This window comes from Scyliorhinus torazame, chromosome 21 (assembly GCF_047496885.1).
Source record: "Scyliorhinus torazame isolate Kashiwa2021f chromosome 21, sScyTor2.1, whole genome shotgun sequence".
NCBI classification, from domain to species: domain Eukaryota; kingdom Metazoa; phylum Chordata; class Chondrichthyes; order Carcharhiniformes; family Scyliorhinidae; genus Scyliorhinus; species Scyliorhinus torazame.
Window position 1 is genome coordinate 289253 of NC_092727.1, and position 17995 is coordinate 307247.

General features: G+C 40.2%; 1 protein-coding gene across 1 annotated transcript in view; it reads left to right on the plus strand.

Annotated features, from left to right (window-relative positions):
* Positions 1 to 1139: 1139 nt before the first annotated feature.
* Positions 1140 to 17995, plus strand: part of LOC140398080 (tubulin-specific chaperone cofactor E-like protein) — a 93383-nt gene continuing 76527 nt past the window's right edge. The window contains exons 1-5 of the mRNA XM_072486288.1: positions 1140 to 1321; positions 4044 to 4197; positions 5090 to 5229; positions 7811 to 7992; positions 10875 to 11131. Coding sequence (XP_072342389.1) covers positions 4065 to 4197; positions 5090 to 5229; positions 7811 to 7992; positions 10875 to 11131 — 712 coding nt within the window. The 5' untranslated portion in view covers positions 1140 to 1321; positions 4044 to 4064. The remainder of the gene's footprint in view (positions 1322 to 4043; positions 4198 to 5089; positions 5230 to 7810; positions 7993 to 10874; positions 11132 to 17995) is intronic.

Sequence of the window (17995 nt, forward strand, 5' to 3'; positions counted from 1 at the left end):
CCAAATAACACTTTAAACAAAGCCTCAGCTTCACTTTTAACAGCGAATCCAGTCCAGGATTTTACACATACATTTAGGATTTCTTTGTTTTTACTGCTGAGCAAACTGCTCATAATTGCTTTAACTCATCATTCCCAGACTATATTAAAATAGCATCAGATGTTTGTTTTACCTTTGAAGGCTGCTGTCCCACTTTAAATATGATTACTGCAATTGTCTTTTAACTGTGAACACTTAGAAGATTTCAAGGAAGAGTAAACTGAACAACACCTTGATCTGTGCTCACTTCATTTCTTAAACTCTTTCGGATGGCACGGTGGGGCAGTGGTTAGCACTGCTGCCTCACGGTGCCAAAGACCCAGGCTCGATCCCGGCCCTGGATCACTGTCCGTGTGGAGTTTGCACATTCCCCCTGTGTCTGTGTGGGTTTCACCCCCACAACCCCAAATGTGCAGGGTTGGTGAATTAGCCACGTTAAATTGCCCCTTAATTGGAAAAAAATAATTGGGTAGTCTTATATTTTTTTAATTTTTAAACATTTCTGTCTCAATTCCCTGGTTATCTGGACTGTAACTTGTACTTTAGGACTGTCCTGCCCAGTCTTTCTTGCAGAGTTAAGAGCTCTGGCTAAAACTAAGAACAAAGGAAACTCCTTCCCTCTGGAAAGTGGCCTCCTGTTGCTAAGTAGCAACGTCGTAGTCCTTTCTAAGCACAATAAAGAGACAGTTGGAACAGAACCAACTTCCACAACAAACACCTTTGTCCAGCAAGAATCTAACTGTAGGTTTTGCCACAGAAACATTAAATTAAACACTTCAAGCTATACCTTATTTCTAAGGTTTACCAATACAAATGTAATTCCCGTAAAACTACATTTGTCTTCCTTGCACTGTTAACATCATATGTACTCGTGCACTAACCTTGAATGCCAACTTGTCAGACAAACACCTATTCTATGATGGCCATTCTGAGTCACATTCCAAAATGATGAGAAGTTATTCATGCACTGTGTATTGGGTTGGGTAGAGGTTTATGGTCAATGTACCTTGGTCATCATGGGGAGGGCAAAATCAGGGACAAAGGCTTCTTGACTTTGCCACGAATGAGCTCTGCATCACCAATACTTTTTTTCAGGGCAAACATCGCCAAATGGTACCATGGCCATTGGCACCACCTTGACCTGATTATCACCAAAGATGTCAGCTGCCCAGCATTATCTATACCTGCACCTACCACAGCACAGATTGCAACACTGATCACTTTTGTCAGCAGTGGAGTGCAGGTGCACCCTGAATGTTGCACAGCTCCAAACAACAGGAAGGTTTGTAAAGCAGTTAATAAAAACTATCATATACTGGATTTTATTAATAGGGTCGTAGAGTAGAAGGAGGTTATGCTGACACTAGTTAGACCTCAGCTGGAATATTGTGTACAGTTCTGGGGGCCACGCTACAGGAAGTATGTGAACACATTGGAGAGAGTGGTTCCAGGGATGAGAAGCTTCAGTTATGAGGATAGATTGGAGAGGTTGGGAGTGTTTGGCTTGAAGAGAAGAAGGCTGAGAGGATTTGATAGAGATGTTCAAAATCATGAGGGGGTTAGAGAGTAGATCAGGAGTAATTGTTCCTGCTCGGAAAAGGATTGGGAACAAGAGGGCACAGATTTAAAGTGATTTGCAAAAGATGCAAATATGATGAGAAAAAACTTTCACGGAGCCAGAGGTTCTGGTCTGGATTGCACGGCCTGGATGTGTGGTGGAGGCAGATTCAATTCAAACAATGGGGAATGGCACAAAGTGATGATGCTTGTTTGGAGAGCTGGTGCAGACATGATGGGCCAACTGTCTTCCTAACCTGTAACAGAATTGCGGGGGGTGGGAAGCATTTAAATAATGAGGGATTGCAGAGTTCTGAGATGGAGGGGGATCTGGGTGTTCTAGTTTATGAATCACAAAAGGGCTAGTATTCAGGTAATCGGCAAAACTCATTAGAATTATCATTTATTATGAGGGGAATTGAATACAAGGAGGAGGCTATACTTCAGTTATACAGAGCACGAGCGAAACTACATTTAGAGCACTTGTACAGTATTAGTCACCTTATTTGAGGAAGGATGTAAATGCATTGGAAACAGTTCAGAGAAGGTTTGATACCTGAAATGGGTGGGTTGCCTAATGAGGAAAGTGCTGATAGGCTAAGCTTCTATCTGCTGGAGTTTGACAGAATAAGAGGTGGCTTGATTGAAACATACAAGATCCTGAGGGGTGTTGACATTGTGGATGTGGAGAGGATGTTCCCTCTTGTGGGAGAATCTAGAACTAGGATCACTGTTTAAAAATAAGGGTTCACCCATTTAAAACTGGGTTGAGGTGAAATATTTTCACTGAGCTTGAGATTCTTTGGAACTCTCTTCCTGAAAAAGCTGTGGGAGCAGAATCTTTGAATACTTTTAAGGCAGAGGTGGATGGATGCTTGGTAAACCAGGGTATGGTAGGTTATTGGGGTAGGCAGGAAGCAGATTTGAGGTTTGAGATCAGCCATGATATTAAATGGCGAAGCAGGCCCGAGAGGCCTTCACCTTGCTCGTACATCAGTGAATTCAGGAGAGGTTTCTTCATCTGCCAAGTACTAAGTTCCAAATCCTCACTACCGCAGAGAGTGGGCGAGGGGAATAGTATAGATGACAATTAAGGGAAGTTAGATAAGTCCATGAGGGAGTAGATGGTTATGTTGGTAGAGGAGGAAAGATGGGAGGAGGCTCAAGCGCAGCATAATGGCCAACATGACCTGTTTTGTGTAGTTTATGCTGTGTAATTCTATGTAACATGAAGTGTTAAATGCAAATTATTTTTCTCTAAAAAGCTGAACTAGGTGCAGATTCCTACGCAGAAATAGCAGTTGTACATTAAAAAATTTGGAGAAATATCTTCCCAGATAGATTATGGTGTCTATTGTGTTTCAGATGGTGACAATGTGTTTCCTCGGCAATTTTAAGTTTTCTATCGTCCACAGTTCTAAATGTCATTCCTAACGTTGCCCCAATGTTGAAAGCTCTGGGTTTGTCTGATTGTATGTTTCCTGCTCTTGGAAATAGGGTAACTCATCTCTGGTCACTTCATTTGCGATCTTTCGCCTCCCCTGTCAGAACTCAATTGCATCTGCTTTTGGTAGCATCTGATTATTTTCAAGACCATTTTGGTTCTCCAAGCTGATAGTTGCACACATTTTATTGTAATGCAAATGCTTCCACTGAAAGTTTATAAATATATTGAGCATTAGAAGATATCCTATTATGGAGCATGGTGCCTTAATGGTTAGCACTGCTGCCTACGGCACTGAGGACCTGGGTTTGATCCCGGCTCTGGGTCACTGTCCGTGTGGAGTTTGCACATTCTCCCCGTGTCTGCGTGTGTCTCACCCCCACAACCCAAAGATGTGCAGGGTAGGTGGATTGGCCTCGCTAATTTGTCCCTTAATTGGAAAAAATGAATTGGGTACTCTAAATTTATTTTTAAAATGTTATCCTATTATAGGATAATTATTTATTTTCACAGAAAACACATCCTTCAATAATTTCGGCTAAAAATATTGCTAATGAAAGTGGGCTGACTGCAGTTAATAGTTTCATTTTTTTTCTACTTGCATACAGTGGAATAAATTACTCTCATTTATAATGCTTGTTTGAAACTGTAAAAAGTCCCCATTTTAAATGCACGGTCAAATGAAAATGTGTCCAGTGACACCCGGTTGCTTTTATCACAGAATCGTACAGTGTGAAAGAGAAAGCACAATCAGCTTTATGGCTAAGGTTCACCACTGTGCAGGTAGTGGTTAGAAATTCTGTGCTTAATCATTAATTTAATGCCTTTGAGTTTATAAGACAGATTGCATGATCTTTAACATTTTAAGTCGATAGATGTAGCTTACAGATATGATAAACATGTAGCATTTCAAATATTAAATTGGTATTTTGGACTCGAGCTCATTAACTAGTTTGGGTAGAGATATCGTTAACAGAATCTCTTGTGTCATTCCAATCTACAGATTACTGTTACCATTTGGAAGATGAGTCATACTCGTGGACGTAGTTTTGTTGAGGTTATTTGTGAGAAGTACAGCCCAGAAAACTTCCCTTATCGACGAGGAATGGGCATTGGCATCCACATCTCTGGAGGGCCACAGGGCTCACCCTTGAAAGGTAAATGAGACTCAATACATGCTCTCAAACTCACCATCTCAGATGCCTACATACGAGTAGGAGTAAGCCATTCAACCCATTGAACCTGTTCTGCTTTTCAGTAAGATCGTGGCTGACCTGTTTGTGTTCCACATTCCTCTATTAGCCCCGATAATCTTTGATTCCCTTGCCCAACACAAATCAATCTAGCTCTACCTTACAAATATTCAGTGATCCCACTTCCATTGCCTTCTGAAATGACAGTTCCAATGTTGCACAACCCTCCTGAGAGAAGAAAATTCTCCTCATCTCTGTCCTATAAGGATGACCCCTCATTTTAAAACAGTGCCCCTAGTTCTGGAGTCACCCAGAGGAAACATCCTTTCAACCATGTCAACACCATTCAGAATATTGGATACATCAATCAATTCACTCCTCATTCTTCTAAACTGTAGTGGGAATAAGCCCAACCAGTCTAACCTATCCTCATGAGACAACTGCTGATTCCAGCTATCAATCTAGTAAACCTCCCTGAACTGTCTCAAATGCACTTATATCTTTTCTTAAATAAGGAGACCAAAACTGCACACAGCATTGGAGATGTAATATCGCCAATGCCCTGTATAGCTGGAGCGTGACATTCTTCCTTGTTCAACTTCTTTTGTAATAATGGATAGCATTTCATTTGCCTTCTTGATTACATGCTGCAGGCCGTGCTCTTGCAGGCAGCTTCTGCCAACATTTGAAGACCAGTAAAACCTTCAAGTTTCTTTACTTTCCCAGTCATTGCTTACCCACACAGGTAGCAAATAAGGATAGGTGTATCATTTCACTAATCTGTTATTAATAGTTACTTGCGTTTGTTTCTGTTCAGAATTAATCCAAATGTATTTAATTATTTCATTACCTTTAGCACGTCTGAATCTCCCAACTATTCTTGTGCTGGATGGTTGTGGAATTACCACCGCTGGAAAGGAAAGTGATATTGCTGCCTTCTGCTCGCATGTCTTTGAACTTGACCTGTCTGATAACAATCTACAAGACTGGTACGAGGTAAATAGGTTATAATTGTAATACCGTTACATCTGATTCCAGCTTCTTCCTCTCATACTGCTGCGTATATTCTTTCACCTTAAGTTCCCTAATCAAGTCTGCATCATTACCCATACCAAATCGAGAATTGCCTGTTCCCGAGTAGACTCTGTCACAAGCTACTCCAAAAAAAATCTCTTAGACATTCCACAAATTCCTTTTCTTGAGATCCACGACCAACCTGATTTTCCCAGTCCACCTGCATATTGAAGTCCCCCATGTCCCATTGTGGAATGTCCAAAAGGTTAAGTCGGGTTATGAGGATAGGGTGAGAGCCTAGGTAGGGTGCTCTGTCAAAGGGTTAATGTAGACTTGATTGGTCGAATGACCTCCTTCTGCACTTTAGGGATTCTCTGAATGCATACAGGATTCACGGTAAATCCATCGTCTTTCGGGACAATCCTGCATGATCAGCCGTTATCTTATTAACAGTCTGATGACCTAATCATCTATCGATGGAAGGCAAGGTGCGCATGAATGGCTTAGTTCTGGTCTTTTGTGTAAATGGGAGTGGGCAATCAAGCAGCCTGAAGTAAACGGCAAAGGGGGAGTCTGAAGAGTTCATAAGAAATGCATTTATTCAGCATAACAGCAGTATTTACACAAGACCCAGTTACACATCTCAGGATCCTTACTCCTTTCTGTCAGCTGCTACAGCAGCTGACCTGTTATACTAGTGCTGGTTAACTCACAGCCCAATCAGCACGAGGGAACAATCATCTCCAGTTGGTTGAGTCCCATGTAGGTTATAACACAGCCTAATTACAGTCTGTTCCAGCCTGGACATTCCAGAGGAGGACCTTTGTTTGAAGGGCTGTGTGGAGCTTAGAGAGAGAGAGCTTATTTGGAACAGAGAAGGATGTGAGCAGGTCATTAAATCTGTTATACAGGAAAGGATGTAAGCAGTATCAGAGAGGTCACAGAGAGACAGCTTTGGAAAAGAGTTCTGACCGAATGTTCCGCACAGAAAAAGGATTGCTTCCTAAATACAAGTGGTGCCTTGGCTCTAAATGTCGAAGTGGAACGAGAGCTGTATTTTCATGAAAAATGATGTTTAGTTGGAAGTAACTAGTGTTAAGGTTAAGAAACTGCATGGAATCTGTAGTGTGAAGTAAAAGTTTAAATATTGTTTCCTGTTGTTTTTTTTATAATAAAAGTTTTGTTTATAAAATAACCAAGCCCTATTTGTGATATTATTACTCCTGAAACAAATTGATCTTTCTGCACAATCTTAAAACTTAAAAAACGTTACGCGTCTGATTTAGTATCTTGGCCATTGGGGAACTAACAGCTAGGGAGAAAGGGCATAGGGTCACCTGGACTCGAAACGTTAGCTCTTTTCTCACCCTACAGATGCTGTCAGACTGGCTGAGATTTTCCAGCATTTTCTCTTGTGGTTTCAGACTCCAGCATCCGCAGTAATTTGCTTTTATCCAGGGGAACTAACAGAGTTGGCCTCGCAGAGAGCCAACCCAGACACAATAGACCAAATGGCACTTCCTGTGCTGTAACCATGCTACATTGTGAAGTATCAAACATTAAATTATTGACCTTTCAATCCTTACCTCAAGAAAGTGCTTCATTGGGATCTGGGCTAATATGATGTGGCTGACATGGTTTCACGAGTGGGGGTTGTACTTGATTAATTTACTAGATTTCTTTGGAGATGAGAGACCTAATAGATGTGGGAGATAGTGTGTCCTAACCAGCTGGATTTCAATAATACATTTAACACTGGCCCGCATTATAGACTAATGCCTAAAGTCCAACTAAGTGTGATCTATGGAAATCACGAGGATATTGCTGGTGACTTTGGCCAATTGAAGAGTGAAGTGGAGAAATGGACATGAAGCTCAATTGTGATAAGATGTCAAGGCTTTGAAAGAATAGGCATCAGATTGAAAACATAGCAGGAATTGAGATTAGGAAGGTATAGCAAGAAACTTGTAAAGTGGGACAATGGAGCTTGAGCAGAAAGTCATTGATCTACAGTGTTGATTTTGGATTGGGCATCTATTTGTGGGAAAAAATGTATGAAACACTTTCCAAAATACATCTATCCAAAGTAGGTTACAGTCACTAACACGCTATTGTACTGAAATCCCAATTTGCAATACAATCCAAATTTCTGAAATGTTTCTACCCATTGTGGGAAGGCAACTGTGGCAAAGAAGTGGTGTTTGAAGCTTTATCAGCCTGAAGCTGTGCGGTGTCCACGTGTTTCCTCCGGGTGCTCCGGTTTCCTCCCGCAGTTCAAAGATGTACAGGTTAGGTGGATTAGCCATGCTAAATTGCCCTTGGTGTCCAAAAAAGTTAGGTGGGATTACTGGGTTACGGAGATAGGGTGGAGGTGTGGGCTTAAGTAATGTGCTCTTTCCAAGGGCCGGTGCAGACTCAGTGGGCCGAATGGCCTCCTTCTGCACTGTAAATTCTATGAACAAGCTCGGTAATTTGTTCAACATTTTGACAGAAATTAGTTCATCACAGGCCACTTCATGTTTCTGACAGTCTTCTGCAACTCTGCCTTTCTTGTGTTTTGTAGATCAGTAAAATTGTATCAAATCTTGCCAAGCTGACCTTTCTGAACCTCACCTCGAATCCTCTGACTGAGGCCAGCTTAGATCCAACTTGTGCTGCTTCGTTCTCCCAAATACAGCGACTCGTCCTCAACAACACCAAGGTTTCATGGGAAACTATTCACATCTTGCTGCAGGAGTTACCAGGGTAGGAACTCGAAGCTAATGCATGTTCCTCCCTAAATCTTTCATTTCTCAACCATTTGTTTCTATTCCTTCTCTCCTTTATGGTCTTTTTCAGTTTCTAACTGAGAATCCTCTTTGCCAACCAAATATCTAACTTATCTAACCCTCCATCCTCACAATCTTTACTGTTTTTGATATTTTCAATTCACTTGCAGCCATGTAATGTAGTTTCACACCCAGCAAACACTTTCCTCAACTTTGTATTTAGATAAATTTATTTCTGCTCTTGTGTGCACAACTGTTTCCCCTTGCATCCTCCTTTCTAACCAGCTTAGTTTTCCCCTTCCCTGCTTTCTCCCTTCCCTGCTTTCTCCCTTCCCCCCCGCCCCACATCCTGCACCCATCACTCCACTCTGAATACTGTGCTCTCGTTTCCAAATTTGTCTCTGCCTGGCTGTCTCTCTCGCGCCCGCCCGCTCGGCCCGCGTGTTTCCCAGAGGTTTCTGACTGCCCCTTCAGGGCCTTCTAGGCATTAGGTAAATGTGAGCCATTGAATTGTGCAGCATGCTTTCTTTTGAAGTACAATATCCCACCTCTAGATGTCAGCGTTTGAAGAATAATGTCTAGACACCACTTCAGTGTCTCAAAGTGCATGGCTGTCTCTTTGATATGTTTTATTTTGTACAGATTCTTCACAATAGTATACTTCTGTTCTAACAGCTCAATGCATTTTATAAACTAACACAAATGCATCTTGAAAGCAGCCACACATTATAGATATTCATTACTCTAGCAACTCAACGTTGGGCATAGAATAGAATATATACAGTGCAGAAGGAGGCCATTCAGCCCATCGTGTCTATACTGGCCCTCTGAAACAGCCCCCTGCCTAGGCCGACTCCCCCACCCCATCCCCATAACCCTGCCTAATCTGCACATCTTTGGACTGTGGGAGGAAACCGGAGCACCCGGAGGAAACCCACGCACACACGGGGAGAATGTACAAACTCCACACAGACAGTCACCCAAGGCCAGAATTGAACCCGGGTCCCTGGCGCTGTGCGGCAGCCGTGAATTTTCTTCTAATTCTTAACTGATTAACCAGCCGGAGGTTTCTGGCTTGGCCCTTAATGGCCTTCGAGGTGTTGGGAAAATGTGAGCTACCATGTCTCTTGCCAGCAATGCCCACATCCCATCCAAGGTCAGCATTTGGTGCCCATCCCTGATTGCTCTGTATAAACTAAGGCGCAGTAACATGGTGTGCTTGCTCACTGCCAGTTTCCTGGTGCTTTCCTTTATCTCTTCCCTGACACTGGAACATCACTGATTTGAGTCTGTGTAGGTGTATAAATACTGAGTAGGTGCATGCAAAAATCCCTATCTTGCAGCAGCTAATGGCAGAGTAGGACATTGGCCTGTGCTACAATTTTTCAGGTTGGTAGCTGCTTATTTCAGCTTTAACTATTGGTGCTTTTAATTGAGTGAGTTATCTCTCTAGACATATTGAAGGGCAGAGAGCTGGTCTACCAAGATCAGTCCCATGCATCTCCATCAGTCAGTTCCTTAACTGGTATTGACAGCAAGATATTGTTGAGCTCTCATTCAGGTGGTGAACATGCTTGCAATCGAATGTCACCATCAATCTCCTCAAAGAACTTTTTCTACTGAGCGTTTTCAAGTAATACTAAAGACTTTACTGTGTAAAACCACTCTCCTGACTATTAATTGTAATAAATTTGTTTTTTGGCCTTTCATTTTAAGGAATTTCTTATTTTGTTCTTGCCCCTTTTCTTCCTGGTCTTTCCCTGCTGTGCACCAAACTTGAATAGGAAGATGAATGAGCTCCCCGTTCTGCAATGTTGCAAGGCAGTCCACAAATGACTTCTGTAACAAGTACAAGGTGTTTGAAAGCACTGCGATGTCAGATAGCAGCATGTACAGCAAACTTTTTATTTAGCTGCTTTGTAAGGCAGTGCAGCCGCAACCCCTCAACTGGACTTCTCAAAGAAGAAAATTAATTTCTGTAGCTCTGTGAAGGGGATGGATAATTGGGGATTTTTTTCATAGATTTTGAAAGCAGATACAAACAGTGACTTATAAATGTTTGATTGACAGCTTGGAATTCAAACTGTTGCTTGATCCCTGTATCTTTATGCTTGTGAGTGTAGAATGATGAAGGATTTTCGGTATAAGCCTGTACTCTAACTCTGTTCTTGGTTCACTATAATCTGTTAGTTTATTTCTGTATAGTTAGTTTGTTGTTCTGTGCTTTTGCAGCAACATTAAGTTGTCCTAGTACTGTAAATATAAAAAGTTCAATTTCATTATTTATCTTTTGAATGCATACTCCTGATAATTGTATAAAATGTATTGTAAAATCAGTTTACACTTCAGAGGAGTATCCTACTTTAATGAAAACTATGTTCCCAGTGTCCCCAAAAGCACAGGATTCTCAAAAAAGCCCTCTTTCGTCTAATCTAATCACTCCATCATTCTACCTCTAGTTTTTTGGTTTTAGTTTACTGTTTGAAATTCCTATATTATGTTGTCTTAACAATAGTTTGTTTACGATTCGAATCAAGATAGAAATTGTTGGTGCCTCGTGTTTATATGTTTACATGTCCCATGTATGTAAAAAATGTCAACTATGGATCACAAAATGTAAACTTAGCGATCATTGTGTAAAAGGAATTTTAGGTTTACTAGTTTATTCAAATTTTTGGTTTTGAAGGGTTTTAATTTCTGAACCTGCATCGTGTATATTTATGAAACTAACTGTTTCCCTTTGTCTATTTCCTTTTCCGTTCACTCCTATTATCTTTTGGTCTGCTGTTTCTTTTTTCTATTTTGCTCTCACTCTTGATCTTTCTTGCACCCTTGTTTCTCTTTGTCCCTTTAATGCAGGTTAGAGGAGCTCTTCCTTTGCTTTAATGACTACAGGGCAATATTACTGTCACCCTGCTCCTACCCATCACTTCGACTTCTACATATCACTGATAATAATATTACTGACTGGGCCGAGGTGCACAAACTTGGACAAATGTTCCCAGGTCTGAACACATTAATCCTGGCAAACAACAACCTCATCAACATCACAGACTCTCACGGAACTCTGGCACGACTTTTCCAAAACCTACGATCAGTTAATCTTCATAATTCAGGTATGACACGTAATTGGATCATTTCTTGTCTATGCTTGGAATACAAAATACTATTTTCAAACTAAATATGCTAAATTCTAAATACCATTTGTAGTTATGCAGAGAACATTCAGACTCATACACATGATTATCTATCTAGATTAAAGGTTTCCTGAGTTACAAACACAGTACTGTGCTGGAGACCTGAATTAGAAACAAAAACAAGTGGAAACACTTGGATCTGGCAGCATCTGTGGATATAAAAACAGCGTTAATGTGTCAGGTCAATGACCCTTTTATCAAAACTGAAAATTATTATTTTTTGAATATTGGGATAGGCAAAATACCTGAACTTTGCAGCTTTGCAGCACAATAAATTCTATGAAACAAAGCTTTATTATTTCCTGTTTGGTGAGATATTACATTAGTGGACGAGAGGGAGTCAAGATTTCATTTAACAGAAGTTAAACCAGAAAACGCAGGGAAATGCAGCAGGTCTGGCAGTATCTGTGCAGAGAGAAGCAGAGTTAACGCTTTGAGTACAAATGACTTATTTTGGATTTCCAGCATCGGTATTTTGCTTTTATTTAATAGCTCTGTTCTGAATGTACTGAAAATAATATCTTAATTCAGCTAACCATCCTTTATCCTGGCAATGTCATTGTGATGATCAGTTAGGAACCATTAGCATTTGAAAATCTGGGGCACACCTTTTAACCAATAGATGTTCGCCAAAAGATGTTTTTTTAAACAGAAACACAAAACTTTGTTGTACATAAAAGATTTAAACAAAATGGATACAATTAACTTAATATGATTTGTAACTATGTATGTTATGCACTCAGGTTTACATCTTTTCCCCCAAAATTCTCTTATAAGTAAGGTTATTTACTTCTATAGGGACCACCCATGAGTATGCCACAGTCCGTTGAGAATTCCCTTCAGCTCCCAATTATTCTCAGTAAAACATAATTTACCGTCTCTTGACTGTGGATACCTCATTCACTTGTCGGGTTACTTTTCCATACTTCCGTGCTTATTTGCTTGTTAATTTCTTTGGCACAGGGCTCTGTGGAGGACCACTGTAGAGTCTTCCATTAGTTTCAAACTGAGATTAAGGCATTAATGCAGTCAATGATTAAGTTAGTTTTGATTTTATTATGCTTCCAGCACAGGCCTAGCTATCGTTTACTTCATCTATCTCTTGGTGAGCTGCAAACATATGATGTCCAAATTACAGCTAATTTTTCCAGCAAACAACCAGATACATTGAAACCAAAGAGCTTCTTCACATCTCCCTTACAATGTCCTTAAACCCATCTTCAGATTACCCCTCATTTATAATTTCTTGTTTGATCTGATGAGGTAAATGGAGTTTACAACCCTTTCAGGGTTTATTGAATGTTTTTAAATTATTTTTTCTCTTAATTTCCAAAATACACACATCCCTCTGGATTTCCCTAACTGTCAGGATTTCAGCCTGCAGTTTTGTAGTTAAGTAAGCCCATATGTTTTATAGTTCTCTGCTATTCTGACTATTAAACAAACATGCGTAACCTTTTGAACGGCAATTTCTTTTGATGTTCTGGCAGTTTCTAGAATCCAGCATTTTAATTACCTTGCCTTTTACAATAGCGTTCCCGGAACCCCAAATTATCTCTTAAAATAATAAAATAAATCATGAACTAGATATAGCAAACACTTCTTGCCAAAAAGAAAATATGCCATTTCTTATATTACTACTTTCAAAACAGCACGCAATAGACACGAATCAACCCCAACCCCCTAGTTGTCCAATCAGCTTTACAAGTTCACCAACTCTGCTGAATTCCATATCCATGAATCCCATTCCAATTAAGGAGGGAAATGTTACTTTTGAGGATTACATAGAACATAGAGCATACAGTGCAGAAGGAGGCCATTCGGCCCATCGAGTCTGCACTAACCCACTTAAGCCCTCACTTCCACCCTATCCCCGTAACCCAATAACCCCTCCTAACCTTTTTTTGGTCACTAAGGGCAATTTATCATGGCCAATCCACCTAACCTGCACGTCTTTGGACTGTGGGAGGAAACCGGAGCAACCGGAAGAAACCCACGCAGACACGGGGAAAACATGCAGACTAGCGCTGTGAAGCCACAGTACTAGCCACTTGTGCTACCGTGCTGCCCCAGTGTTTTAGTTCCATCTACAAAGGAGATTTTTCAATGTACACTGGTGAAAAGTTCAATTTTTAAAACAATCTGTGCAAATTTCAGCTTTTCAAACTCATTGCCCGTCATGTCTGTAGCTTTCTCATTGTTTAACTCTACAAAGAAAGTCCAGTGAAGACTAATTAAATTGTCATGTTCTCGCTCCATTGAGCTAATCTTTGAGACAAGTCACATTTGGCATTTTGCGCCACCAACTCGATCCTCCTTTGGTCAAAATCATTGGCAATCCAAGAATGTTCTTGAGATGCTTATGTTCAAGCAAAAATGTTTGATTTTTTTTTTTTTTGTTGTGTTAAAATCTTTCAGTTTCGCCTTCCTTGTTTTGGACCTCCGTTTTCTTTCTAATACTTTGAGTCTTCCACACAATTCACAAATTACTTTATTTCAATCATTTTGAAGTTGTGACTGGCCTTTTGAACTCAGTCCAGTTGTCTGGTTATTTTGCAGCTGTATTCTGTATCCCAACACTGACTGGCATTAACACTTCATGTGCTCTCTCATCACTGACGGGTGCACTTAATTCGGTGTTAACTATCATTAATCTTATAGGGTCACCTGAGGTTTAAGGCCTTTCTGTGACTAATTTTGATTCTGGAAATTCTGCAGACACCTTTGCTGCCTATGTACCGTCAATCACTCGAGTTCCATCAGTATTTTTCCTTGCATCAGTTTGTTTCTTAACTGGATCACCGATAAATTAAGAGTTTTTACTCTTCGGAACCATTCTTTAACTGTGGCACGTAATCCCGGATTATCGAAAAACATGGATGTAAAATCTACATCTTTAATGAGTAATTTATAAACAACACCAACTATAGACTCATTTACCAGCGCACAATTCAAATTGATTCTGCACAATGGGATGGGTACACACTGCCATCAATACCCCATATTAATACATCATTAAAACGTTTGAAGGCCTAAATCTTTTGCTAACAAGCTTTGGTCTGAATCAATATTACAGATAAGAACAATCTTTATAGATTCTTCCTTGGACAAAAATGGAGTGTCTTCCCCATCAAATATAAATCCCTTATAATCCTTCACGACTCTCTTTTTACTCCGCTATAAAAACATTAGAAGCAGTTGGTTTTCACAAGTTTCGCTTTCTAATGCAGTTTTCTCTGGAAATGCTCAATATTTGCACCAGTACCACTGAGACGGCAACAACCTGCCTTCACATGATCAATCTTTTGATAGTACAATCATGTTGGTGTTTTTGACCCAACCCTGTCGTTTACACTATCATCTGACCACCTTGGCGAGAACTTGCTCCTTCCTTCCTCCACTTCATTATAGCTTAAAGGCTGTTCATTTTCATAAGGTTTATTTTTCTATCCTCCTTCACCATATAATCCAAGCCTTTCTCTTTGAATCTCTATCTCTTTCTCTTTCCTTCCATGCTAACTTCTCTCTCCAGAACTTCTAGTTCAAACTTTCGCATGTCCATTTATTCTTCCAATTCAAGCTTCATCTGTCACTAAATTCTAGCCAACTCAACTGAATTGCTATCTGAATTAACTTTCCTCTTTTTATTTCCTGAGATATTGCCTCAATTTTGTCTGCTTTTTAAACTACTAACTCGAATTCCAACATTTCTGCTAATGTTATTAACGTAACCGTGGTTAATTGTTGCAAAGCATTCAGGGATAAATCTTCCCTTAGTTTCCCTTAGGGACAGAAATAAAAGGCAGTAAGGGGGAAAGTGTAAGGTAGAGAAGCCATAGTCAAAAATCAAAAAGGGCGACAGTACAAGGTACAGTGACTGAGGGGAGCTCAGTGAATAGGACCAGGAATACTAAAAGAAATAAAACGGGAAGTGAAAACATTAATGGTAAGCGACGCGGCAGGTTGTTACAGGAAGATATGGGTTCGACGACAAAGAAAATTAGGAGAAAGGTTAAGAGGAAATATAACTTAGGAGAGGTTACTGATCGAGGTGTTAAGATTAAGAACAGAGGTAAAAAAGCCAACATAAGTGTATTTTACCTGAATGCTCGTAGTATTCGGAATAAGGTCAATGAGTTGATGACGCAAATCATCGTGAATGACTATGATTTAGTGGCCATTACTGAAACATGGTTAAAGGATGGTGTAGAAGCCAAGTATTTCAAATACAACTAGTATAGGTAAAAGATAGCTGTTTAAGCATAAATGTTGAGCCCCAGTTTTAAATACCCATTTATACAGCATAATTCACTTTTATTGAGGTCCGTTGTTCTGGCAAATGCATATTTTCAAAGACAGTGTGACATTAAAACAGCACAGTTGCAAGATAATTTGACACTGTCTTGTGCTAATTGTCAAGGTCAAGGGATTGAATACACAGCAACATGAAGGCACCATTGTTCACAATGCAGATAACAGCTAGGTCAGAAAAGCTGATGTTGCACATTGAAGATGGACGGCTTGCCATCAAATCAAATGTGTTTGAGTCTAACCCAAACCAATTAGGATTATATTGGGGTGTAATTAGACGACTTAAGACAGATATGAAAGTGTATAACTGAAAAGTTTCTCCCGGCCATTTTAGGTTAGGTTTAGTTTTTAGTGTGTTGTCTGTGGTGTATTGTCTTTGGGGGTGTGTTGTGCTGTGTTGTCTTTCTGTTAGTTTAGTGTTTTTTGCCTTTGATTCTAGTCTCCATTTTAGTTTATGTCTTTTGGGGGTTGTCAGTCTAACAGTCTGTGTCAGTGATGTTAGTCCACTTTTGACTTTGAGTTTGAGTTTAGCTGAAGATTAGCTTTCTCTCTCTCTTCATGTTTCATTGCCAGACTTTGACCTTTAAAAAGTTACTTTCGAGCTGTCTGCCTAAGCAAAGAAAGATAATGTCTGTAATTCTCTGAAAGCTTCGAATTGTCTACGAATTGCCTTTTAAATGACTTTCAAATTGTAATCAAGCGACTATAAATAAAACAATTCTTTTTGGCACCTGAGGAGTTTATACTGCAAATTTCTGCTGAGTTCCAGTATTCGCAAAGTGCTACTGATAACCGAATAGCAGAGATGATATAAATTCCTTCAACTTTACACAGTCGAATAATACAAGGAATCGAACTACTTAACACAGTCTACAAATAGTGCAAATCTTATAACTTGTCGTATTGCGCCAGGACTTGATTCATCAACTAAGCTTCCCCCAAACTTGGCGTAGTTTGACAGGTTAAGATCCTTATAAATTTAAGATTCCTTCAGATGGTCACGACTGGGAGTTAAATATCCGAGGGTATCAAACTTTTCGGAAGGACAAAGTGGATGGTAAGGGAGGTGGTGTAGCTCTGTTATTTAAGGATGACATCCGGGCAACAGTAAGGGATGACATCGGTGCTATGGAGGATAAGGTTGAATCCATTTGGGTGGAAATCAGGAATAGTAAGGCGAAAAAGTCACCGATAGGGGTAATCTATAGGCCACCAAATAGTAACATTATGGTGGGGCAGGCAATAAATAAAGAAATAACAGATGCATGTAGAAATGGTACAGCAGTTATCATGGGGGATTTTAATCTACATGTTGATTGGTTTAACCAGGTCAGTCAAGGCAGCCTTGAGGAGGAGTTTATAGAATGTATCCACGATAGTTTCCTCAAACAGTATGTAATGGAACCTACGAGGGAACAAGCGGTCCTAGATCTGGTCCTGTGTAATGAGACAGGATTGATTCAGGATCTCATAGTTAGGGATCCTCTCGGAAGGAGCGATCACAATATGGTGGAATTTAAAATACAGATGGAGAGTGAGAGGGTAAAATCAAGCACTAGTGTTTTGTGCTTAAACAAAGGAGATTACAATGGGATGAGAGAAGAACTAACTAAGGTAGACTGGGAGCAAAGACTTTATGGTGAAACAGTTGAGGAACAGTGGAGAACCTTCCAAGTGATTTTTCACAGTGCCCAGCAAAGGTTTATACCAACAAAAAGGAAGGACGGTAAAAAGAGGGAAAATCGACCGTGGATATCTAAGGAAATAAGGGAGAGTATCAAATTGAAGGAAAAAACATACAAAGTAGCAAAGATCAGTGGGATACTAGAGGACTGGGAAATCTTTAGGGGGCAACAGAAAGCTACTAAAAAAGCTATAAAGAAGAGTAAGATAGATTATGAGAGTAAACTTGCTCAGAATATAAAAACAGATAGTAAAAGTTTCTACAAATACATAAAACAAAAAAGAGTGGCTAAGGTAAATATTGGTCCTTTCGAGGATGAGAAGGGAGATTTAATAATGGGAGATGAGGAACTGAACAGGTTTTTTGGGTCGGTCTTCACAGTGGAAGACACAAATAACATGCCAGTGACTGATGGAAATGAGGCTATGACAGGTGAGGACCTTGAGAGGATTGATATCTCCAAGGAGGTAGTGATGGGGCTAAAGGTAGACAAGTCTCCTGGACCTGATGGAATGCATCCCAGAGTGCTAAAAGAGATGGCTAGGGAAATTGCAAATGCACTAGTGATAATTTACCAAAATTCACTAGACTCTGGGGTGGTCCCGGCGGATTGGAAATTAGCAAACGTGACACCACTGTTTAAAAAAGGAGGTAGGCAGAAAGCGGGTAATTATAGGCCAGTGAGCTTAACTTCGGTAGTAGGGAAGATGCTGGAATCTATCATCAAGGAAGAAATAGCAAGGCATCTGGATGGAAATTGTCCCATTGGACAGACGCAGCATGGGTTC